The 22,121-nt window shown below is 52.2% G+C and overlaps 4 protein-coding genes and 1 non-coding gene across 14 annotated transcripts in view; 4 read left to right on the top strand and 1 right to left on the bottom strand.

The window, feature by feature from the left end:
- Positions 1–4,076: 4,076 nt before the first annotated feature.
- LOC107319113 (uncharacterized) lies at positions 4,077–9,402 on the top strand. Of its 2 annotated transcripts, none has more exons than XM_015873739.3 (3): positions 4,077–4,320; positions 6,630–6,750; positions 7,085–9,402. In XM_015873739.3, the coding sequence occupies exons 1-3, from the start codon at positions 4,254–4,256 to the stop codon at positions 8,211–8,213; spliced, it is 1,317 nt and encodes a 438-aa protein (XP_015729225.2). In that variant the 5' UTR covers positions 4,077–4,253; the 3' UTR covers positions 8,214–9,402. The 2 variants fall into 2 exon arrangements, with proteins under 2 accessions (XP_015729225.2, XP_015729226.2); XM_015873740.3 differs by lacking the exon at positions 4,077–4,320 and adding an exon at positions 4,985–5,199.
- Positions 9,403–12,739: 3,337 nt separating this feature from the next.
- Positions 12,740–14,004, top strand: LOC107319142 (C-C motif chemokine 17-like). The gene is made up of 3 exons (XM_015873784.3): positions 12,740–12,966; positions 13,256–13,367; positions 13,721–14,004. The coding sequence occupies exons 1-3, from the start codon at positions 12,900–12,902 to the stop codon at positions 13,821–13,823; spliced, it is 282 nt and encodes a 93-aa protein (XP_015729270.2). The 5' UTR covers positions 12,740–12,899; the 3' UTR covers positions 13,824–14,004.
- Positions 14,005–14,655: 651 nt separating this feature from the next.
- On the top strand, positions 14,656–15,925 carry LOC107319127 (uncharacterized). The gene is made up of 3 exons (XM_015873762.3): positions 14,656–14,828; positions 14,921–14,981; positions 15,097–15,925. Exons 1-3 carry the CDS (start codon positions 14,742–14,744, stop codon positions 15,804–15,806), a joined length of 858 nt encoding a protein of 285 aa, XP_015729248.2. The 5' UTR covers positions 14,656–14,741; the 3' UTR covers positions 15,807–15,925.
- A 442-nt stretch (positions 15,926–16,367) lies between these two features.
- Positions 16,368–16,439, top strand: TRNAH-GUG (transfer RNA histidin (anticodon GUG)). The gene has a single exon. It is a non-coding gene; the product is annotated as a tRNA-His (tRNA).
- A 646-nt stretch (positions 16,440–17,085) lies between these two features.
- RANBP10 (RAN binding protein 10) overlaps positions 17,086–22,121 on the bottom strand; it is a 48,990-nt gene continuing 43,954 nt past the window's right edge. For 8 of the 9 annotated variants that reach the window (XR_014947454.1, XM_085550966.1, XM_015873678.3 and 5 more), the window contains 2 exons: positions 21,572–21,683; positions 17,086–20,209 (listed from right to left, as the gene is read on the bottom strand). Coding sequence is in view for 7 of the 9 variants with exons in the window: in XM_085550966.1 (XP_085407092.1) it covers positions 20,079–20,209; positions 21,572–21,683 (243 nt within the window). In the remaining 2 variants the exon portion in view is untranslated. The remainder of the gene's footprint in view (positions 20,210–21,571; positions 21,684–22,121) is intronic. The other variant, XR_014947455.1, reaches the window with a different exon arrangement.

The raw sequence follows: 22,121 nt of genomic DNA, 5'->3' as shown, positions 1-22,121 counted from the left end.
GATAATCAATCACCCGTCACAGCTGATAATCATCTGTCACAGCTGATAATCAATCACCCGTCACAGCTGATAAGGAGCTGAGGAGCTTTAGTGCCAGGAGGGTGCGATGGTTACACGCGGTTTGTCCATAGTGTGCTCCCAGGCAGCCCGCAGTGCTCTGAGCGAGCTGATGCGGGAGCACGTCAGTTACTGAAAGCTGGATTGCTGCCCTAAGGAGAGAGAGGGGAAGCGGGGAACCTTCCGAGAAGGCAATGGAAAGTGTTCCGGGCATCTCCGATCTTGGACTGGCAGCAACAAGTTGGCTGGAGCAGCAGGAGGTCACCACGTGGAGAGCCCACACCTCTCCCATGCAGGTGAAACAAGCACAGCGTGGTGTTGTCCTGCTCCCCACCGTGTCCCACCTCACAGGACCCTTTTCCGAGGAGATGAGACCCCCCTGTGCTGCCCCACAGCCGCTCTGCTGTGCATGGGGCAGTCCTGGCTCTGCCGTGATGTGCAGCAGCTCCTGGGTTGCCACCGGCAGCTGTTCAGGAGATAATCTGACACTTCCTTTGTGCCAGCTCTGTAGAAATGAAGCATTGCGACATCGGGGCTCTTCTCAGTGAGCCAAGCCCTGATCTGCTCAGACGAGTCCGAACTGAGTCCCGGCGTCCCTTCCCTCGCTAGAAAAGCAGCCTTTTGTTTTCACCTGTGCCATCGAGACACACCGCATCAGAAGAGCTTTCCTTATCTCCTGCAGCAGGGAACAGCTTCATGCATCGCTCTGCTGGGGACAAGGGGCTCCTCTGTTCTGAGTGTGTGAGGAGGGGGCTCCCAGCTCCCTTTGCTTTGGTGGTGGCTGCGGGTAAAAAGCAGCATCAGCACTTTGCCCGCTGTGCTGCTCTCCAGAACTGGACACAAGGAAGGAGGAAGTCGCTGTGTTCGGAGAAGCGAAGGCTTCTTTGGTGTTCTCTGCTACTTTTAACAGCTGCCTTTTTCTAAGTAAAGCAATTCCTTACAAATCAAACCCAGCCCCCGCCGCGGTCGATACTTCCCAAAGAGGAGCTGCTGTGCAATGATGCTGAGCACAGACAGTCCCAGACAGCTGTTCCCCATTTCCTGCTGCTTCCTTTAATGTGAGACAAGTCGGCTTTGCAGTGCTGAGCACTTCCTGGATGGAGCTCTCAAGTATTACAGTAATGGCTTAAGAGCTCTACATCAGGATGGGGGTATCTCCACAGTGAGAAGCCTTGGGCCCTAAGGAGCCATTTGTTCCCTGAGTTGCCTTGGCCAGGAGTTGGGAGGCTGTGGGGTCAGTCCTGGAGCACCCCGGGACCACAACACCTCCCAGTGCTGTGATAGCAGCAGGAAAACCACTGTGGCATCTCCAGATTGAGGACTACAGTGGGCTCCTTAAAGCACAAAGTGCTCGTGAAACGTGGCTGGGCAACACAGCACAGAGGGCTGCTGTTTATGCAGGGAAGAGGACCTTAAAATATCCCTGCACAAACCAACATCATTAGTGAGCATGGTGAGGATGGGTTCATGGTTAGATTCAATGATCCTAGAGGTCTTTTCTGACCTTAATGATTCTATAGTTGTATGACAGGGCATTGCAGTGGTAGCAAGCCTGTTTTGCTAAGGAAAAACATCTTCTCTATTGCTTTCTGGTGGAGGACTGGGGACTCTCCTCACCCCTGGCTCAGTGCCTCCCTTAGGGCTGCCTCCTCTGCAGCATGAAGAATCCCCCCAGAAGCTGTGTTCTGCTCTCCTGCAACCCTCTAGGGCATAGATGGGGAACGTGGCACCACAAACTGCAAAGGATGCTGTAAATAACTGCTACCAGAGCTGTTGGGACTCCCTGCTCTGGTTCAACCTGGAAGAGCTGCTCTGGAGGTGCTGGGAGCTCCTGGATGGATGGGAATCATCACTTGCTCAGCACTGGGCTCTTTCCCAGGTTACTTACAGCCTTTCAGGTTCCCTGGCTTCACTCTTCTCCTATTGCACGTGATTTCCAGGAAAACAAACCCATGAGAGCAGCGGGCAGTAGCAGGAATAGCCAAGGAGCCTGGATTTCTAATAGGACCCAGCCAACGAGCCTGGATTTGCAACAGGGCCCAGCCTGAAGGAGAAGGATGACATTCTTCCATCGTTTCCTGTTTGTTTTGGATGCAGCTCTTGTTTTCTTTGCATATTGTTTTGCCTGTCGCTTTTGTAGGGTCGCAGCGCTTTGTGTGTTGGTGGTAAATCCCCTGCATGACTCATATCTTCCATTGGCTGCTGAGAGCCTCAGGCCTACACACAGCTCCAGCATTGTGCTTGTGAACAACTGAGGCTAATCTGCAGTGGGTGAGGAGCACTGGGAGCACTGGGGCATTGTGCACCACCCTGTCTGCACTCAGCAGCACATGCACACAAGTGTTTGTGGCTTTTCCTTGGCTGCATTTCAGATCAGATTAAGGACCTTCCTCCTCCTCCAAGATGAAGGGCCCTGGCAGTGACCCAAGCTGACAACACCTTTGGGTGCTCCAGCTTGCTGCTTTGTGTAGCCTTATGCAACACAGACCTGTGGTGCTGGCCCCAGCTTGTGCCTTCTGATCCTGTTTGCAGAAGGCTGCTATCAGCTGTGCCGGGGGCCATCACATCAGTGCTGCGCCCCACATGAGCTTGGGATCTGGTTCTCCTTTCTTCATCCTCCTTTGTGGTCATAAAGAACAAAGAACAAAAGAACAAGGCTCTTCCTTGTCCTGCTGCTCGCTCATTTCTTGATGCACCCCAGGTGGTACCATCGGCTTTCTGAACCATAAAGGCACCCTGCTGGCCACCAGGTCCTTCATCACCCCCTAACCCGTACTGATGCATGTGGTTATTCCTCTGTCTCAAAGCAAAACTAAAACAAGTGAAGGCAATCAAACTTGGACAGGCCATTTCCATCATAACTAAAATCACCCTGAGACCCTTAACCAGCAGATCAGGACAAAGCCTGTTGTTTGTCAATAGTTCCCATAGAAATACCTGCTGGGCTCCAGCAGCTTCTGTAGGCTCTCCTTGGCTTTCCCCAGCATTGAGGGCAATACCTGTGCAGCAGAAGCAGCCTCAGGCAATGCCATTTCCTGGAATAAAGTTTCCAGTAAGGCTGAGAAAACAGGCCTAGAGCAGGAACCTGGCAAACGGGGCATGCCCTGCTCTGCCTGCATCAAAACAGATCAGCTGCAGCCTTAACTGAATGCACGTAACCTCGTCATACGTCCAGTATAAACAAGGCTAATTTTGGAGGCTGGAATTTCTCGCCAAAAGTTTTAACTATTCTTTTTATGGAAACTTTGGGGGTTTTTCTCTGTTCTGGGATCAAATCCTTATCTGAAATGATTGGAATTTCCCACAGCGGGGGAGCTCAGATCTCCATTAGCCATGAGAAATCACTGGGAAGGACTTTGGAACAAGCACAGCCACACCGTCTCAATCCTAATCTTATCTTCATTTCTCAGCTGTGCGAGTTGGCAGGAGGAAAAAAACTTCCGTGTTCATCTGGGATTTGATACGAAAGAGAAAGCAAAGGTGCAGGATGTGAGCACAGCGCTGGCATGACCTGGGCTGGGAAGCCCCCAGACCATCAGCAAGATCCCAGTGGCTGATAGCTTGTCCTCTACCAAAGCTTTGGGCTGTATGGACAAGCACACGGTGGTCAGTGAGCCCTGGAGGAAACAGTCCTTGGGGAGGCACTGCCTTTCTGCTCCGGTCTCCCAGGAGGCCAGTCTGGGTCATCAGATTAGCTGATGCATTGTGAAAGCTATTAGCAAACACTGCGATTTTTGGCCCAAGAGCCGATGCTGCTGCAGAAAAGGAAGGGCTGCTTTTGCTTTCAGAGTGAACAAAGTGAGATTTACATGTATCGGAGCTGCCGGTTGGGGTTGGAGAGAGCTCTGCAAACCTATGGGCAGTGGGTGAGAGCCACATGGAGAGCGGACAGTTTTTGCACCTTGAGCCGTTGCCAAGGAGCTGGAAAAAGCCGTCACCTCATCGGGGAATTCCAGCTGCTGTCCCATTCCACAGCACCAGCATTATTCCTTCCCTGCCTGGCCCTTCCTCCGCCTCCTGCCTGTCGTCACATGTGTATGTGGAGGAGCTAAATAGCAGCTGGAGTCAGGACTTCGTGCTCCTGGAATGAGCTGCTGCAGCCGCGTCGCTGCAGAGGATGCTGTAGGCAGCCAGGAGTGAAACTCATCACCCATCGTCCTTCTCCGCGTACCCCTCCTGCTGCCAACCACCAGAACATGAGGGCTGCTTCTCTCCAGGTCCTGTTTGCACTGAGGGTCTTGTGCCTGGCTGCTATGGCTGCAGGTGAGAGCTCTGGGTCCAAGCCTTGGGCTTCCCACGAGAGCTGGAAGGGGACTGTGGCTTCATAAAGGGGTCTGTGGCTTCATAAAGGGGTCTGTGGCTTTGCAGAGGGATCTGTGGCTCCACGTGAGGGATTATGACTTTACACGGGGGACTGGGGAACTGGATGTTAAAGGATGGGGCCAAAGGGTTGTACACAGCCGGGAAGTCAGCGCTGGATCAGGTTACAGACACCAAGGGACCTCATTCCTTCCTTGGCTTGGGAAATCCTGTGGCAGGAACAGGCTGGGTAGGAAGCTGTTGGGGAAGCATTCGGCCTCACTGCAAGGAAGCCCTTGTGGCCCCGCTGATGGCTATTGTCATTTCTGAGGGTGGCTGGGGGAACATGGGGGCTCTCTGATGGTCTGCAATAGAGAGCAGTGCAGAGCCCAGGGATGTGCCATTGGGGGCAGCATCCTGCCTGAGGATGGGAGTCTGGCAGTCCATCTGTCTGCCTGCATTGGCCTTTGGGATGCTCACAGGTGTGTGGTCATCCTTACACAGGTTGGAAGCTCTCCTGTTGGCCATGTGAAGATCTCAGTGTGCAGTGGGGTGTTGGAGGACTGAGGGGAGGTGGGCAGAGCTTTTGCTGGGTTGGTCTCGGTGTGAGTTGTCTACGTGCAGAGCAGTGATTGCTGAACAAACAGAGCAGGGAGGATTGCCTGGAGGCTTGTTGGCAGTGCCAGCAAAACTTCGACTTTGCCCAGGTCAAAGGGATGAACAGAGAAAGGGGCAGAGCCCTTACTGAGGCTGCCATCAGATGGGGGGAACAAGGACAGCCAGGAGAGCAGCTGGGTGTGGAGCTCCATCCTCTCCTCACCCCTTCAGGCAAGGCTGACCCAGGTCAGAAGTGGAAAGACATCAGAAAATGGGGATGGATCAGGCCCTTGTGGGGTGGGGGAGTCTCCATCCCTGGAGGAGTCCTAGAGCCGTGGGGATGTGGCAATGAGGAGACTGAGCAGGGGACATGGTAGAGATAGGGTCAGGCTTAGAGAGCTGAGTGGTCTTTTTCAGCCTTCATGATTCATTAAATGGAGCTCTGAAAGGAGAAGCCAGCAGCAGCATGTGCTGTGGGTAATGAGACCTAACTGGGAATGCAGTAAATCCTGTGTGCTTAGTGTGCAGGTATTCTTGACCTTAAGGTGCCGCAGAAGATGTTAGAGGCTGAACAGAGGGCTTTGCTTTAGCACTGCGGAGACGTAGAGGTTAAAACGTGCTCCTACAGAAGGGCAAAAGGAGTGTTTGCTTGTGATTTCTTTGTAACCAGAAGAGCTGGAGCCGTTCCTGGAGCTGTGCTGCTTCTCACACTCAGTGCTGGTGTCATTCCCAACTGAACTTCACCAAGTTCACCAAATCCATTAGGAATCAACAGATGATGTTTTGCAGAGAGCGTGTGAGCTGAACCAAACCCCAGCTCCGATCTGTGCAGGGCGCTGGGATAAATCAGGATCTCTGTTTCTAAGCCTGGTTCCCCCATGAGAGCAGAAACATCTCGTTGCGTTGTGCAACATCCACTCGCTTGGCAGGCGCCTGTTCTTGGCATGGCTGCGTTCTCCCCAGTGCTGGGGCTGCCTTCACCCCTATGTCAGACAAGGGGAGGATGTTTTTACACTTGGCCAAATGAAAACTGTGTTTTCCTTTGGAAACAGAGAGCAGATGTTTGGTGAAAGTGCTGTGGCTTTGAAGCTGGGCTGCTGGGACCGTATCCCCACGCAGATAAAGGCTGGGGGAGCAACGTTGCTTTGTCAAAGTGCTCTTTCTCTGCAGCTTTTCTTTACAGCAGCATTCAGAGCTGCAGGATGCTTGTTAGGAGGGGAAACCCCACAGTGGAATGAGATGTGAGTAATCCAGATAAGAACAGGACAATAAGAACTGCCCTCTGACCTGTGCTGAGAGCCTCTTAGTGATAGAGCAGGTCATTGCAGGGTGGAGAAATGAATCTTCTGGTGCACCAAATGTGCGTTTATCACTTCACCAAAGGGGAAAGGTCCCACTGGCTCCCAACTCTGAACAAGCTGCAATGGTGTTCCAAGAGCCTCATCGTAGATAGTGCTCCCTTGCTTCCCTTGCTTCCCTTGCTTCCCTTCCCTCCCTTCCTTCCTTCTTCTTTCTTTTTCTAGGTATCATATGACCAATCAATCATGGCTCTTATGGGATCAATATGTCTCATTTAATCAGGGACTGGAAGCTTCAGATTTCTTTTCCCTTGAGAGGAAATGTTTAATGTGCCTAATAAAAAGCCAACGTTTAACATGCCGAATGTTTTATTTCAGGGCAACCCAAAGCACCTCTGAAGTGTTCAAAGTGGTGTGGCTCTTTCCACCGTGCCATAGACGAGAAGCAGATCAAGAGCTACCGTTGGACTGAACCCCAGTGCTCCAAGAAAGCCATCATGTAAGCAGCCTCTGTCTGGGTTCCTCAATGTATTCCCTCCCCAGCTGAGTAAATATAAACACTGCCATCAGGAATCCTCGCTTGAGAGCAAGGAGCTGCTGGTGACTGTGATTAAAAGCCTTTCACCTCTGAGTCATGTTCAGCTTTTGCTGATTCAGGTGAGATCTGAGGCACCTGAACTCCCTAGTAATGAACAATAAGCAGCCTGATGGAATGGGCTCAAGAGAGTCAGTGCTGCTCAGCATTCCTGCCCCAATGCTTTCTGTACCACCCTGATAACCTAAGGCGCTCTCACCCTTACCTAGTGAGTGAGCTCTTTTTATGTTCCTTTCAGATTAACTACGAAGAAGCTCAGAGAAATTTGTGCAAATCCAAGTGAGAACTGGGTGAAGAAGGTCATGAAGAAACTGGACCAGGAAAAGGCCCCGGCAGCATCCCCACTTCCACAGCCTGACACTTCCCCTGCAGCAGCGGTACCCGAAGAGCCTGGCGTCTTCCACAAGCAAACTGCTCTCCAAGTACCAAGTCCACCTCCAGCCTCTGCAGCTTCAGAGAGAGCACCCGTTCCTGCTGCCAGCACAGAGGAGACCAGCAAACCCACCCCAGCCATGCAGAACACCACGCACTTCCCTGCATCTCCTGTGACATCGGGAGCTGCTATGCACTCTGGAGTCATTTCAGAAGCAAACAGAGAGTCCTTAACATCTGTGCACTCAACAGCTGACGCAGTGGGCATGGCCCTTGGCCAATCCATCCCATACCCCACAGCTCCTGTGCATGGTTCTGATGGCCAAGAAGAACCTGTAGGACATACTACAGATGGTGCTGGTGATGTCCAAGGCACAACTTCTACCTCAGACTCGGAGCCTGCATCCATTCCCAAAGGACTGGACCATCCTGGTCTTCATACGAACGACCCCCTGGGCCCAGTCAGTACAAGAGGCAGCACATCAGGCACTACTTCAAAGAGTTTTAGTTCAGCTCTCCCCTCCACCCTAAAGAGCACAGAGGTCAGCATGGTCCCATCCACACCAGAGGCTGCTCCAGCTCTTACTCAAAACCCCACAGCTGCCGTAAACAAAGGTCTTTACGTCCATGTCAGCAAAAATTTCAGTTCCTCTGCATTTGGTACTGGGACATCTGATCATTTATTGCCCCTGGGAAAACAAGGCCCTCCAGATACATTAGTTTTCACCAGTCAGATGTTCTCAGGCCAAGCCAGACCACAGGCTACAAGAAGCCCAAGTGACTCACCTGCGCTCAGCTCCTTGTCAGGGTCCCAGATGCACTTTGTCCTCCCTGTTGCCCTGGCGGGTGGGCTGATTGCTTGTGGTGTGGCAGCTGTATGGCTATACACTAAATTCAGAATCAGACCAGAAACAACAACAAGAGAAATGGTGGAAGGTTTGCTCTACCTGAAAGAGGGACACCAAGACAACGTCTATCGGATGGAAGTGATCTGAGTGCTGTATGGCAGGGATGTTTTTGGCCTAGAACATGTGTATGCTGCTGCTGCAGGAAAGCTCTGTCTGCTGGCCTGGTGAGCAGTGCAGAGCAGTTCCTAAGAAAGCTGAGAACTTTGGACTGAGAGCATCCAAAAAATACATATAAAGCCTAAGTTCTCATCAGCCAATGGCAACGTTTTAGGAACAGACGGGCTGTTCCTTTCTCTGGCACTGTTCTGTAGAAAGGATGTTGCTGTGCTGGGGCTGGTGCCAAGCAGTGGGCAGAAGAAACGTTGGGGATTTTCCCACATTTCAACATCACCCAGTTGAGAAGCTTCGTGCCCACCCACTCACCCCCTCTGCTGGACTTGGGCTCTGCCACTGTGAGCAAAACCAACACCAAAGCACAGTCTGCACTTAGAAACTTCCAGTTGCTTCTTTCTTTGCACTTCAGTTCGCTGCTGTGTCGGACCTAAACTTGATGCTGCCTCTCCTTGGGCTGGTTAAACACTCCATTTAATTGGGCATTTAACAGCTAGAACCAGCAGAGGTCATCCAGCCTTCAGACATTATATGTATATACCTGTATAAAGCAGCAAGCAATGCAAGTGCTGTTATAGCACCAAAGTAGGTTTTTTTTTTAACCTAAATTGTTTATTTTCACACATCTAGACGTTGCTGTGTGAGAGCTTTATCTTTTACCCATGGCCAGCTCCTGAAAGCCCTCATTTAACTTCTACTATGCACATCACCTGCTGGCCTTGCTGGTGGGGCACCACAGTGTGTGTGTAATGCTGGGAACACTGGAAAACATTGCACTGTGTCTGTTGTCTTGCTGGGCTTGGCTGTCCGTGTGAGCAGGGCCCCATGCAGGCTCAGGCACTACAGCAAATGGATCTATGCTTTGCCATAGCCTTCCTCCTCCCAGACCAGCTGTGCTCATCCCATCCCTGCTCCTTGCCCAGGGCACGGTGCTGGCACACTGTCCTTGGGCAGGATTTCACCTGTGACAGGGGCAGATCCCAACCCATGGGCAGGTGGGAGCCCTGCTGGTGGGGGACAGGCTCCAGGAGGGTCCTTATGTTCTATTGTGCAGTGACTGCTGTCAGCTCTGATCTGTGTATTGAGTCTGAAGGTATGTGAATAAGATTTGTATTGTATTTTTGTAGTAGTAACGATAATAAAGTTCTTAATGTTAAAAACCTCAGGAGGTTCAGAGCAGGGCTGACTATGATGTCCCCCAGGCCAGGGCTGCTCCTGCATCCTGCCCCACACTGCTGCACCGCCAGCAGCGGCGCGTGGGGGGACATCCTCCAGAACTTCCCCTATGAATCACCAGGTCTGAAAGGTCATTTGGAGGGTAAGGAGCTCTGTAGAAAGGATGCTTTTTTTCCTCTTCTGTTATTAGACAAAGGGGAGGCTGCATAAATGAGTGAGTTCGTAGGCAGATGGTGATAAATCACTTCCCATGCACTGAGTGGATGTGGCTTGCACAGTCTGGTGACTGAGTGCATGGAGCCACAAGGCAGCATTGGGATGGTTCCATTCCTTCACCTCCCCACAGCATCCATCAGGCAGCACAGTGGCAGCCCTTGAAGGTACATGTTGGCCATACTCACCCTGACCAGTCTGATCAGTGGACAGACTCCAACCCCACGCTCTGACCATCAGAAGGCCCATTTAAGACCAGGGTTGTGTCTTCAGTCCCTGATTTGGGTGTTGTATTTTCACTCTGACCCTGTTTGCTGTAGATAGCTTATCTTCTGCATGGATGGATGGATCTCTTGGTGTTGAGGCTGTCTCTGGACCCATGACCGTGCTGCTCCATCCCTCCTCAAATGAATCCTGGACTAATTCCTCACTTTGCTGTATTTAGGGCTGTCACCTGGCTCTCTGCTGTGCTCAGACCCAGTGGGACATCACCTCACCTATGAAGTCACAGACTGTGCTGTGATGTGGACCATGACTTATGAAATGTCAGCCCTGTCCCTGCTTGGTGTTGTGGTTTTTCTGTGACATATTACATCAGCCTGTGCTTGCGTAGGGCAGCCTCTGCTCAAACCAACCTACCACCCCTTCACAAATGCTGGGTTAGTAGAGTGGGGCATGTTCCCTTCTGAGGTCTTTCACCTCTCTCTGTGTTTCAGTCTTTGCAGCCCCACTACCCTTCAGCTGCAGTCACTTCTCCTTTCGGATGCTGTGAACCCAGCCATGCTGTTGGTTAGGGACAGCCTTACAGTAAAGAAGGCACCAAGGACATGCCAGTTCTCCACTGCTGTTCCAGCTCCAGGAATTCAAAAAAGGTCAGGGTTGCAAAGGAGGCTGAAGTCCTCACCAAACACTGTTTCCACCATACACTTAAGTATAGGTTCTATCCATTGGGAGCAGCAGCTCCTCCTCACACCCCAGGTCCACTCTTTGTTAACCTGGAGGGTATTCATACAGTCATAGAATCATAGGGGCTGTGGAGGGGACCCCTGTGGGCACGTCCTTCCTCCAGCTCTGTCACTCTTCTGCCCCAGTTGGAGAGGACTGTCATCACCTGTTTACTTTCCTGCCTGGCTGAGGTGACTTCCTGGCTTCTGGGTTACAGGGAAGAGCTGGTGTCGGCAAGTTGCTCAGATGATCCTCTGGGAAAAGGCTCCTGGACACGTCCTTCCTGCAGCCTTATGGCTCCACGCAGGACTTTCTGCACAGGATGTGCTTTGGTGGATCCCCAGCTTTCAGCACTCGGTGGTCCCCAGTGTCCAGCCATAGGAAGCAGGCTTTGGGAGGGAACCTTTCTTTCCTCCTTTAAAACTTTCCAGCCTCCAAGAGCTGTCATGACTGAAAACAGCACTGGGGCTGCAGAGCATGTGACAATTGCATGGCTGCTCCCAGCTGTGCTGGGCTGCTGAGACCCCCCATTCCCAAGAATGTGGCCTGTTATGCCCAAATCCTTCCCCACGGTGATACAGGTGCTGGCAAACCTTGTACCTGAGGTGTCCCCCAGCTCCTTTCTTCCTCCTTTTGCAGAATCATAGACTCACCATGGTTGGAAAAGACATCCAAGATCTAGTCCAGTGCTCACTTACCACCCAAATTGCCCACTAAATCATGGTCCATAGTACCAAATTAGGATAATGCTGTTCATTTTTCATGTAATCAAGCAAATTCTCCTTTGCCTGCTCAAAGGAAAGGGAACTTTAGCCAGCTGTGGGACTTTCCAGCATCCCTCAGTTCATGACTGCACACCAACCTTTTCCTTCCAAAAGAAAACCCACCTAAAGAATAAACATCAAGGCACCTCCAGGGAGCTGTGCATTGTTTGTCTGTGACAGGGCTGAGTTGAAAACCCAAGGAAGAGGAAGCAGTGCCAGAAAAGCACAGATCCTGCTTTGTTTTACTTACTTCCTTAGGTCTGCTCCATCCAGAGCCCTGTGTGGGTGTCCCTGTGCCTGCAGTTCTCCCTTGCACTTCTGGCTGTGAAAGCTCCATCCCAGGTTGAGACACGCCACAGGCTTGCAGCAAAGTCATGCCTACCAGTCCCCAAAATGTTTCCTTCTTGCTCAGGCACATCAGAGATGGGGAAATGGCTTAGAAGGGAAGGGAGGATTCACAAAGCCAATGGGAGGATGGAAAGATGCTTTTGGGGATCATTAGCATGGGGAACTCATTGCAGCCCATGGAGATGTTGAGTCACTGGGTTGAACACAAGCCAGGAGGAACAGCACCGTTACATATAGGTTCAGCTGTTCCGTGTGCCCTGCTCTGCATCTGCTGGCCATGGCAGGATGAGACCAACTCCAATCTGCTGTTAGGTTCTGGCCCTAAAGGACACCAGAAAGGCAAACATCGAACCCCAAATCCCTGCACTGATAGAGTGGCAGGTTCATCCATTAGGTCCCAGTGACACAGAAGTTGATGGCACCTCTTGCCATGAGCTTCCTTTGGGGTCAGGCAGCTGGAAGGAGCACAATGCAGGCTGCTCCTGCATTGCTCTGACCTCTGCTTGTGGCTATGGGATGCAGACTGAGCAGCGGAGACCCCTCTACAAGGGAAGAGTTCACCTGCCCCCAGGTTGAAGAGCGAAAAGGACTCCATAATAAATGAAGGTGTCCTTGCACTGTTGCATTATGGAGGGGGGATTTTTTATGTCCAAAATGATGCGTCCCTCTCCATAGAATGTGGGTCAATGTTTGGCAGTGTGTGACATCCCAGAGCCTTTGAGCCACAGATGGATGCTGCTCTCCTGGTGGAAGGGACTCCAGTCGATTCACATTTTCTCCTTAACACTTTCTCAGCTCTCAAGTCAAGAAATGACTTTGTGTAAAGCACAGCATTGTCTTTCTTGTCACCACAAAATCACTCTCGGTGCCTTTTGAAGGCCTTTGCTCTCTGCTTCTGTAGAGGAGGATTTCACTTCCCTATTGGCTTTGTGGCTTTCCCACAGGCCAGACTCAACTTACAGAGAAGTGACCTGAGCCTGTTTGTCCTTTCTTTCTAGGGATCATCTCTGTCTGCAGCCTGAGAGCTGCCACGTGACACGTAAATCCCCTGGCTCTAAGAAAACACACAGGGCTTTCACTAGAAATTCGTCGGAAAAGAGCTAGAATGGGGAGGTGCTGAAGAGGATAAATTGCAGCAGCTCCTTGCTGAGCTAACAGAGCTCCTTAGGAGAGGCACAGCAGCACTGCATTAAGGAAAAGCCCACGTCCAGCTGTGATGCTCAGCACAAAGCCATTCCTGCTGCTCCTGCTGCTCCTCAGCATCTCCCAGCCCAGCTCCACAGGTGAGGCTGACAGAGCCCTGCTCAGGGCTGGGGATGTCCCGGTGGGGAGGATGGAGAAGCCCAGCAGGGATGGGGAAACCCCGAGGGCTTCTGGTTGGGATGGGATACCCTGGGCTGGCTGGCTTCAGCATGGGGCTGGTGGGGCACCATCCTGCTGCAGGAGCTCACCCAGCGCTCCTTAAGGCAGTAGCTGCAGGATTTGGGGGATGCTGTGTGCCTTCTTATGGAGATAGGTCTGAAAGGCTCCTCTCCAAAGCCTGTGATCTCAGTCTCTCTCTCTCTTCCCCAGCCCCATATGCACCTTCGGAATGCTGTTACGAATATGTAAAAGGTGCTCTCCGGGTTGAAGTGTTGAAGAGTTTCTATGAGACTTCCAATGACTGCCTTCTAGAAGCAATTGTGTAAGTCCTGGCAATTTCCCTACCGCTGGTGCTGTCATCTGTCTCATCTGGTGATGGATTGGCATGGCCTTCATCCAAAGATGGCTGGTGGCAGAGTGGCTGTCTGCAGTGCAGAGTGACTCTCTGGTCACTTCTATGGCGCAAGGCTTTGAAGCCATGAGTCTAGAGAGGCTCCCAAAGGATCTGCACAGGTTCTAGAGGCTGCAGGACAGCCTGCTCATAGGGCACCATGTGCCTGCTGTAGTGCCAAAGAGAAAAGGTGTGCAGGGAAAGGAGGAGAGGAAGAGGACACAGGACAGCACTGACAGGACCGCTGGCTGTTTCCCATCAACCTTCACCTTTCATTTTGGCAGGTTTGAGACAAAGAAAGGGAAGAAGATCTGTGCAAAACCAAACGCACTTTGGGTGAAAAGAGCAGTTAAGAATCTTCAGAAAAAGGAGCCTCAAGCTGAGTGATGCACAGCAGACACACAAGTTGAGGATCGCAGCTTCCTGATGGGAAGATTTACACTCAGCCTCCTGCGGAGGACCCCTATGCTGACAGATCCACATCCCCAGGTGCTGCAGCCCTGCCAGCCCAGCCAGCCCCCACCTGCAGGACGCAGCTCCAAAATAAAGCTTTATTTCATACACTAAAGATGGATGGTGTCCTTTTCTCTCTCAGTCCATGCTCTTCCTTCGGAGCTTCGTCCATTGACTCCTGTAGCCTTGTGGGTCTCATGGGGGCTGAGCAGGGAGGGAGTGCAATGGACTGAGAGGCTCTGAGCACACCCATTGCATCAAGTAGCCCTGGCTGGCCCTTGCTGTATTACAGACTCATCATGCCATCCTGTCCCCCAGCACCACATCCCCAGCACACGGTCCTTTGCAGCAGCCTCAGACCCTGGCTGCCATCCCAACTTCTGCAGAGCTTTACAAAGCAGCATCAGAGCCCCCTCCACATTGCAGGAGCATCCAGGCCCAGCTGAAGCTGCCACCCACATAAAAGGACAGGGCAAGGTACCCAGTTCCATGCTGGGGAGGGGATGGTGTGGTGGCTGCAGCTGGCGTGCTCACCTACCTCTACCTGGGCATGTGTGAGGCCTCCCAGTGTGCAGCCATGATTCGATAGTGGATCTGCAGCAGTGGTTCTGCAGTCATCAAGCTGTGCACAGACAGCACTCCTGAGGAGCCCATTTTATGGCCAAGGGCTGGATCACATCCAGAGCAGCAGTGAAAAGCAAAGGTGCTGTGAGGGGCAGCAGGGACCAGCCCTGCCATCAGCAGTGACTTCACGAAGCAGCCCCACCTGGGGACTGTGACCTCACTGCAGCATCCCCATAGCCCAGCACTGCAGCCCTCCTCTCCCAGTGCAGCTGTCCCCAGCGCTTTGCGATGCCTGTCAGCCACTACTTTGTGGATCTCTGCATTCTGATGCTTCTGTTCTTGGTCTACAAGTGCATCACTGCCCGACGCCAACAGGTACGTGACCCCTCAGGGCTGGGGGTGTTGGGGCTGAACCCACCAGTCGCTGGTCCCAGCTGAGTCACCGTGCTGTGCTTCTGTGCCCGCAGGATGACCAACAGAGACGGCAATGGTGGAGATGGCGGAGACGTGTGGCAGAGTCCGAGCTGAGTAAGTGCCCTGTAGAAGAACCCCAGCACCCCATGGCTGTCAGTGCCCGGCCTTGAGGCCCGGCAGAGCTGAGCCCCTCCATGGCCACAGCTGAGACCTCCTCCTGGTTTTGCAGGTGGTGAGAGATGGGCACATGGCCCCATATGTCCCACCAGCGGGAGCCCAAAACCCTTCAGCAAGGACCTTCTGACGCCAGACGCAGGAGTCCCTTCCTCCGAACACATGTGGAGGACACGTGCTCTGCCCCCAGCCTCTCCCAGCACAGGCAGGGAGGTCTCAGGACTGCCAGCGTGCTTTCCTTTGACCGCATCAATGGGCGCATGTGGGGACGGAGCCAGGGATGGGAGCTGCAAGGACATTGCAGTGCCTGTCTCTGACTCCAAGCTGCAGCTGGAGAAGGAGGTGCGCAATAAGATGGAGTTCCACACTGCCAGGAAATCCCTTCAGATAAAGCTGAAGTGCCTCCCTGGGCTGGTGCTGTGCTCCATGGAAGTGCTCTCCTGCTCGCTCACCTCGACGGCACGCAGCCGACCCGTGCCTGTGTACATCCCCAGGCGGGAGAGCAGCTTCCTGCCCGAGGAGCAGCGGGAGATGCTGGAGCTCCACATCCGCACCGCGAAGCTGCAGCGCTGCAAGGAGCACCATGGCAGGGAGCAGCCATCCCAGCGAGCCGTGCTGGGGCAGGACAGCAGCAGGGCAGCCCTGCAGACCAACCGACAGGCCCAGAAGTTTAGCACCTGGACCAACACGGCCCACACTGCAGCGGGTGTTCAGCACCGTCGCCATCGCCGTGGACACAGCTTTGCCATCCGCGGGGATGACTGAATGGAAAGGAAGGAGATCACCCAGGAGATGGAGCCCGGCCCGCAGGCTGTGGCCCACAGTCCAAGTCCAGGGATCCCTGTCTCTCTGCACCTCCTTCCCCTGCAGCACCACAGGGAAGCAGCAGGGAAAGGAATCAGAGGGATCACGGACACCCATCGTATCTGCAAGGATGAGAGTGATTCTGGGAGGGCTAAGAACAGAGAGATTAAAGGGATCTCAGGAGTCCATGCATGTGGTTCCTATAGCCCCAATAAGGTGTGATGTCCAAGCTTTTGACTTGCCTGGGATGCACTGAATGAACGGGAATTGCATTAGGACAGCTACAGATTATAGTGTTAGCATAGATCATTAGCAAGACTTACTTTGTTTGAAATCTAACAAACAAAAAACAACATTAACAACAACATAAAACCAGTGGAATATTTCTTTATGCTTTTGTGATCCTAATGGATGAGAATTGATGGATGTACCTGCATTCTCCTTTAGTGCTCCTTCCCCACAGCCATCCCAGCAGCTCTCTCCTCCCTCTGCTCCATGCTTTGCAATGCCTTGCAGCGTGCAGCTGTGATCGTATAGTGGTCAGTACTCTGCGTTGTGGCCGCAGCAACCTCGGTTCGAATCCGAGTCACAGCAATGCTTTTGCAGACACGGGGCTGTGCACAGAGCGTGCATTGCAGATGAAGGGGAGGGAGCTGCAGCGAGGCTCCACGAAGAGATAGAAATGACCTTAAAGCTGTGCTGGGAGCTGATGGCCTCGATGGCTCTGGACCACCTCTCCCAAAACAGCATCATCAGCACATTTGATTTTTCTTCTCCTTTCTTCTTCCAGAGAATCTGTGCAGACCTAAGTTCAAGGAACTGCTGTTCTCTGCTTCTCTGAGAAGCCCTGCCCCTCCTCACCCCCTCCCACACTCCCTCTCATTGCCACCCCACACGGGTGCCCCAGTTCACACTGACCCCAGCCCCAGCTGTAGATCTCAGTGTGGAAGCTGGGTGCTGTTGTGCTGCCTTCAGTCCGTGCCCCTCCTGACCTGGGATCAGACCCAGACTCATCTCCCCAGCTGCCACGACCCCAGTGTCCCCATAGGAGCTGCAGCACACCCTGTGATGTGGTTGCAGGATCCAGCACCCCCCCCCATGTGTCAGCATTCAGAGTTGGTCCCTCCAACCTGGGCTGTTGTGTGGCTGTTTCTATCACCCCGGGGCCAACCAGAAGCTCCTGCAGACACAGAGCTCACCATGCACAGGGCCCACAAAGCACAAAGCTCCACACGAGCGCTTGCACATGGATGTGTATTTTAATAAAAATAATTCTGTCAATATACAGCGGAACGTTGATTTCTTTGCCATATTTCCAGTATATTCTCATAGGCTTTTCTCAGTTAAAATCCCCCTCCCCCCCTTGTTTTGTTGTGGTTTTTTATTTCAAGTTTTCATGCGAAGCATCAGATAACTTAATTCACAAATACTACGCTGATACTGAACCAATGTGCACAATGCATGTGACGTCCACGGAGCTGACATGCCACAGAGGAGGAAACCCTCCAACGTCAGGCCCTTGTTTCCCCATCTCCAGCCGAGCAGTTCATACCTGAGTTATAAGTTCACTGTGCCTGGCACCGCTGGGTCCTGGCTGGAGAGCCACGGCATGGGAGCATCCCAATGGAAGCGTTCACCAATGCGATGTCCTTTGAAAGAGTGACCACGTTTCTGTGCTGAACGTTTTCTTACACATCCTTACTGTCCTCAAATCCACCCCGTTGGTGCTCACAGAGGAAGGAAGGGGACAAAACCCCACGCAGAGTGTTAGAGCAGTCCCGGGATGCCCAAAGGGGAGCTCAGCATGCAAACACAGGTTTGCATGGACTCAAAGAATGTTTCTGAGTCCAAATCCCACCTTTCTGGAGATAAAAAGGAGCTCCTGGAGCCAGGGGGATGGTGTTCTCCAAACCCAGGGAAGGGCAATGGGGAGCAGGTGATGCTGCCTTTGGAGGAGGCTCTCAGCTGCTCCCTTCTCCTCCCCAGACCTGCCTATGCCCCACCAACACACCCTCTCCAATGTGGTGTTACCTGGGTTTTAAGACTGGTATCAAAGCACAGCAGCACCACAGCAACCCAACAAGGTGTGCTTTAAGGAGAGCGTTGTCTCCTGTGCCTGATGCCCATGGAGAGAGATGGTAAATTCACCCCCCCACAGCTGCTTAAACCAGCTCTGATTGTTGGCAGTTGTTCAAGGGAGTCTCAGAAATGAAGCTCAAGAATGGAAACGATGCCTTAATGAGACCGTGTGACAGATGGTGTGACAGATTCCCTTTTTAAAATGACTGCAGCAACCCAATCAACTCTCACTGATATCGTAAAAGGCTCCAAAATGCAAAGCACGAAGGAACAACCACAAGAATACAATGCCCAGGAGACTTTTACACGTAAAACCAGGCTATGGGCTGCGTGATGTACAACATTGGTGGCAGGAGGCGACCTGGCCCTGTCACCATCAGGTGACGGCTTCGCTGGGAGCCCAAGGATGATCCATGACAAGGTTTGGCTAAAAGGAACTAAAAACTGCCCTAAAAAGAAGGAACAGAAAACTCAGAAGGAGACAAAGACGGTGCTGCTGCACAGATGGAAGAGAAGTCTGACTGCAGCCAGACAGCAATGAGCCAAATGATGGCCAACAGCACAGGAATCCAAATGGGGTGAGCCAACAGTGCCCCAAGGGAACACTTGGTCCCCTGCTCTGCCTTTATTTCAAACTCCAGCAGCAAATCATGGTACACAGTTGGGTTGAAAGGGACCTTTTAAAGCCTACCCAGCCCCCAACCCTGCCCTGTGCTGGATGCCCCACCAGCTCAGGCAGCCCAGAGCCCACCCATGGCGTTGGGCACCTCCAGGGATGGGGATGAATCCAAATCACATCTGCAAATGCAGCGAACTCTCAGAGCTCTCACATCACAGGCAGAGTTCTGACACCGACGTTCTTTCTCACATGGTACACCAGTTCAAAATGCACTTAGAAATAGATAGTTTGAATACCAAAGCCTTAGAAGCACTAGGAGTCCCCAATCCGCAGCAGTGACACATTGCCATGTCTGTCTTACCTGCAGGTTACTCACCCAATGATCCTTGTTGGCCACTTTTGGACCTGGAACTAAAATCACGTTCTTAGTCCTCAAAGAAACATTGCCATTCCTTTCTAAATGGGTAGAAAGATAGCACTGATCCTAACCTGCAATCTGAGCATTTGTACCCTGCAAGGATGAGCACACTTCAAATCAGTCACCTCAAAACAACAGAACAGAGCAGTGATCATTCATTAAATACTATTGTATAGAGTCTTAGTGGCAGAGCCCTTCCATGTGGAGAAAAACAAGGATTTGGTGATGTAGCACAAAAACCAACAGCCCGACTAGGCAGCATCCACAGCTCTTCCTTACCACCACCTGCTCCCATCAGTACAGCAGGTGATTGCTTAGCCCTGTCCCTCTAGCTGCCATATTTGCCCGTTTCTCAGGGGCTGGGATGTTTCTACTGTGTGGCCACTGACACAGGCAATGCCAAATCTTCTACTTCTCCTACTCACAGAGACAGGAAAGACCGAGCTCCTCCAAATCCAATTGCCATGGTTAGCATAGGACAGGACACACCTCACTGCGGGGATGTGAGAAGTGCACGGCTGGCCCTGAATCTCTGGGCAATAAATACATCAGTGACTTTGTGGAGGTGGAAGAGACCTTTTTAATAAACAGGATTCAAATAAAATTAAAAAAAAATATATAATAATAATCCCTCTGAACTGCCACTGCGAGAAGAGTTCAGGTAACCAGCACGGATGATGTTGTGTGTGCACGGAGGGAGGAAGGAGGGAAGAAAAGAACAAGGTGTCACCGACTTCACGAGCTTCCTCCGTGTATCAGCAGAAACCAGCTCAGCAAAACTCTCCAGATTAAAATACTGGTGGATCCATGAGAAACAACTCAAATCAAAACAAAGAGAAATCCCTACGTTGGAAGGCGCTACATTAGAATAACCAGCGAAATACTGAGTGCCGCCGGAGTCGCAGCGGTGGCGGGGAGACGGGTCAGGTCTGCCAGTCACTCCTGGGTCAGGAATGGCCACACGGTGGTGAGGGAACAGATCCTTTCACAGGCAGTGTGTGTGTGCTAGAGGGGGTGTTGGTGGGAGCTCGGGCTACAGACGAGGTGGCGTTGTAGTGGCAGCAACGGAGGGTGAAGGGCAGCACTCGACGATGTCAGCTCCATCTTGTTCTGGTGGCTAGTGCAAATAGTCGTCTACTCTGGCAAAGGAACAGGAGCCCAAGCCCACACGAGCCATAAGTCGCAAACACTCCGAGGCCTGGCCCAGGGCAAGCATCAGTGGGGGCTGCTTTGGCAGGTTCTGAGACTCTGTGGGGGCAAAAGGAGAAATCTGTTTACAAGAGGCACCATGGCCACCACAGGCCACCTCACCTGCAGGTCCCTCCTGGGCACCAGGCTGAGCATCCCTGGCTCTGGAAGGAAAGAACCCCTGAGTTACGCTGGCTCTGCATTGCTGCTCCTGGGCATACCCCACAGACCTGCCCACCCACAGGGACATGACTCAACGGGGCCTTTTAGAAAGTGCTGCTTTCTCAAAGATGTCCATGGCAAAAAAACGGCAGCGTTGCTCCTTCTGCCTCTGTGTCTGCCAGAAAACCCTCAAAGCGTGAGAGATCAGAGCATGGGAGAATAAAGAGAGGTGGGAGAAATTAGCCCTAAGGGGGAGGCAACTGCTCCCCCTCCTCCTTATGGGAATCTAAGCAGTAGCCCACAATGTAGACAAACTCACTCACTGGTCACCACTTTTTTTCAGTGCCATTTTTGCCAGGTCTGCAAGAGGGAATCCTCAGCTGCTGCAGTTAAGATGTGCATCAGAGGATGTCCAGACACCGCTTTTCATTTCTCTCTGGAGACATCCATAAGAGCCTTATCTGGACTCCCCAAGCACTGCTGGTCAAACAGTGGCTGGAAATGAGACCCTTGATGCACACCTGGCCATGCTGACTGTCAAGGAAAGGGACTCTCCTGAATCCAATACTCCAAGCGGGTCTTCACCAGTAACCCAGCCCTGATTCCAACCACAGGCTCCACACAGCCAGGTATCTGAGCTTCACCAAGCACACCACGCCATGGGAAACATTCAGAGACATATGTTCAAAGGGAATACAAAGCCTGCCTGCGCTTAAGACTGCATGTTCAGTGTGGCTTTAAATGTAAGAGGAATTGATGGCCCCCTCTAACTTAGAGCTAACACTGTGGGAACCTGCTGCATTTACAAGCTGTGGCAACAGAGCAACTGCATTTCCCATCAGAAAGCAGAATGGTGCCAGGTCAAAACTCTGTCAACCCAAACAGCAAGGAAAACAGCCGTGCTAAGGCCAGTAAACTGATAAAGGTGTGTTCAGAACAAGAAAGAAGAGAAATGCAGCAGGGAAATGCATCCAATCTTGGCTCTCTGGTAAGCTGGGGCGGAAAGTCCTAAGGAGAATTCTTAGAAGCAGCACTGAGGAAGACTCGAGGAAGGGAGCCAAAAAAAGGCCAGATTGGAAGCACCCATCCTCTGCAGCTTCACTCCCAGCTACAGCCCTCCCCTGCATTAGAAGGAGAAGCAAAAGCTATGGACAAGTACATCCTAATTTCTCCTCACTCTCACAGGCTTGCCTGCCACAGGACAGCACCTGTGAGTAGGTATGTCCAGTGGATAGTGCTCACACAGGAACCAGGTCTTACCCAAAATAGCACTATTAAGAGCAGCACACACAGGTTCCCTCTGGATTGGGTCCAGCTGTTGACCAACAGGGCAATTCCAAGGGTCCGAGTAAGCTAACAAGCTAAATGCATCCTGTGGGAGAGAACAGAAAGATACAGTGAGGTCACACACGGCTGCAAACACACAGGAAAGCTGCCCAGTCTGTGTGCTGGGCACCTCCTGCCATCACCAATGTGACAGTTCCTGCCTCCTGAAAAGAAATGGCCTTTTTCTTCTTGGCAGCAAGGGACTGCACTGGCCCATCGAGACAGTAGATTAAAGAGGATGCTGTCTCCACTCTGTGCAGGAAGGCAGGCAGAGCACAGCCTGGAGAGAGGAAGACCATACAGTTACCCCTGGAACTTTATTCCTTCTCTCCTGTGCTGAGAACTGGGTTCACTGAGTTTCATCCTCCAACCCTCATATAGATGCCCTCATCCTCACCAGCTGCAGGAATGGGGAACACCCAGAGCCCTACAAGGAAACTCACAGCTCCAGCCCTAACCCAGAGAACTGCTGTGAGGCAGCATA

The sequence above is a fragment of the Coturnix japonica genome, chromosome 6 (assembly GCF_054131305.1).
Source record: "Coturnix japonica strain WE chromosome 6, WE-NBRP24, whole genome shotgun sequence".
NCBI classification, from domain to species: domain Eukaryota; kingdom Metazoa; phylum Chordata; class Aves; order Galliformes; family Phasianidae; genus Coturnix; species Coturnix japonica.
This window is presented reverse-complemented; position numbering and strand designations above follow the sequence as displayed.

Coding starts and splice junctions, on each gene's coding strand:
- LOC107319127 (XM_015873762.3), top strand. CDS start 14,742: ATGCCTGTCAGCCACTACTTTGTGGATCTCTGCATTCTGATGCTTCTG. Junction 14,829..14,920: donor TCACTGCCCGACGCCAACAG/GTACGTGACCCC, acceptor CTGTGCCCGCAG/GATGACCAACAGAGACGGCA. Junction 14,982..15,096: donor TGTGGCAGAGTCCGAGCTGA/GTAAGTGCCCTG, acceptor CTGGTTTTGCAG/GTGGTGAGAGATGGGCACAT.
- LOC107319113 (XM_015873740.3), top strand. CDS start 5,073: ATGAACAGAGAAAGGGGCAGAGCCCTTACTGAGGCTGCCATCAGATGG. Junction 5,200..6,629: donor TTCAGGCAAGGCTGACCCAG/GTCAGAAGTGGA, acceptor GTTTTATTTCAG/GGCAACCCAAAGCACCTCTG. Junction 6,751..7,084: donor TGCTCCAAGAAAGCCATCAT/GTAAGCAGCCTC, acceptor TGTTCCTTTCAG/ATTAACTACGAAGAAGCTCA.
- LOC107319142 (XM_015873784.3), top strand. CDS start 12,900: ATGCTCAGCACAAAGCCATTCCTGCTGCTCCTGCTGCTCCTCAGCATC. Junction 12,967..13,255: donor CTCCCAGCCCAGCTCCACAG/GTGAGGCTGACA, acceptor TCTCTTCCCCAG/CCCCATATGCACCTTCGGAA. Junction 13,368..13,720: donor TGCCTTCTAGAAGCAATTGT/GTAAGTCCTGGC, acceptor TCATTTTGGCAG/GTTTGAGACAAAGAAAGGGA.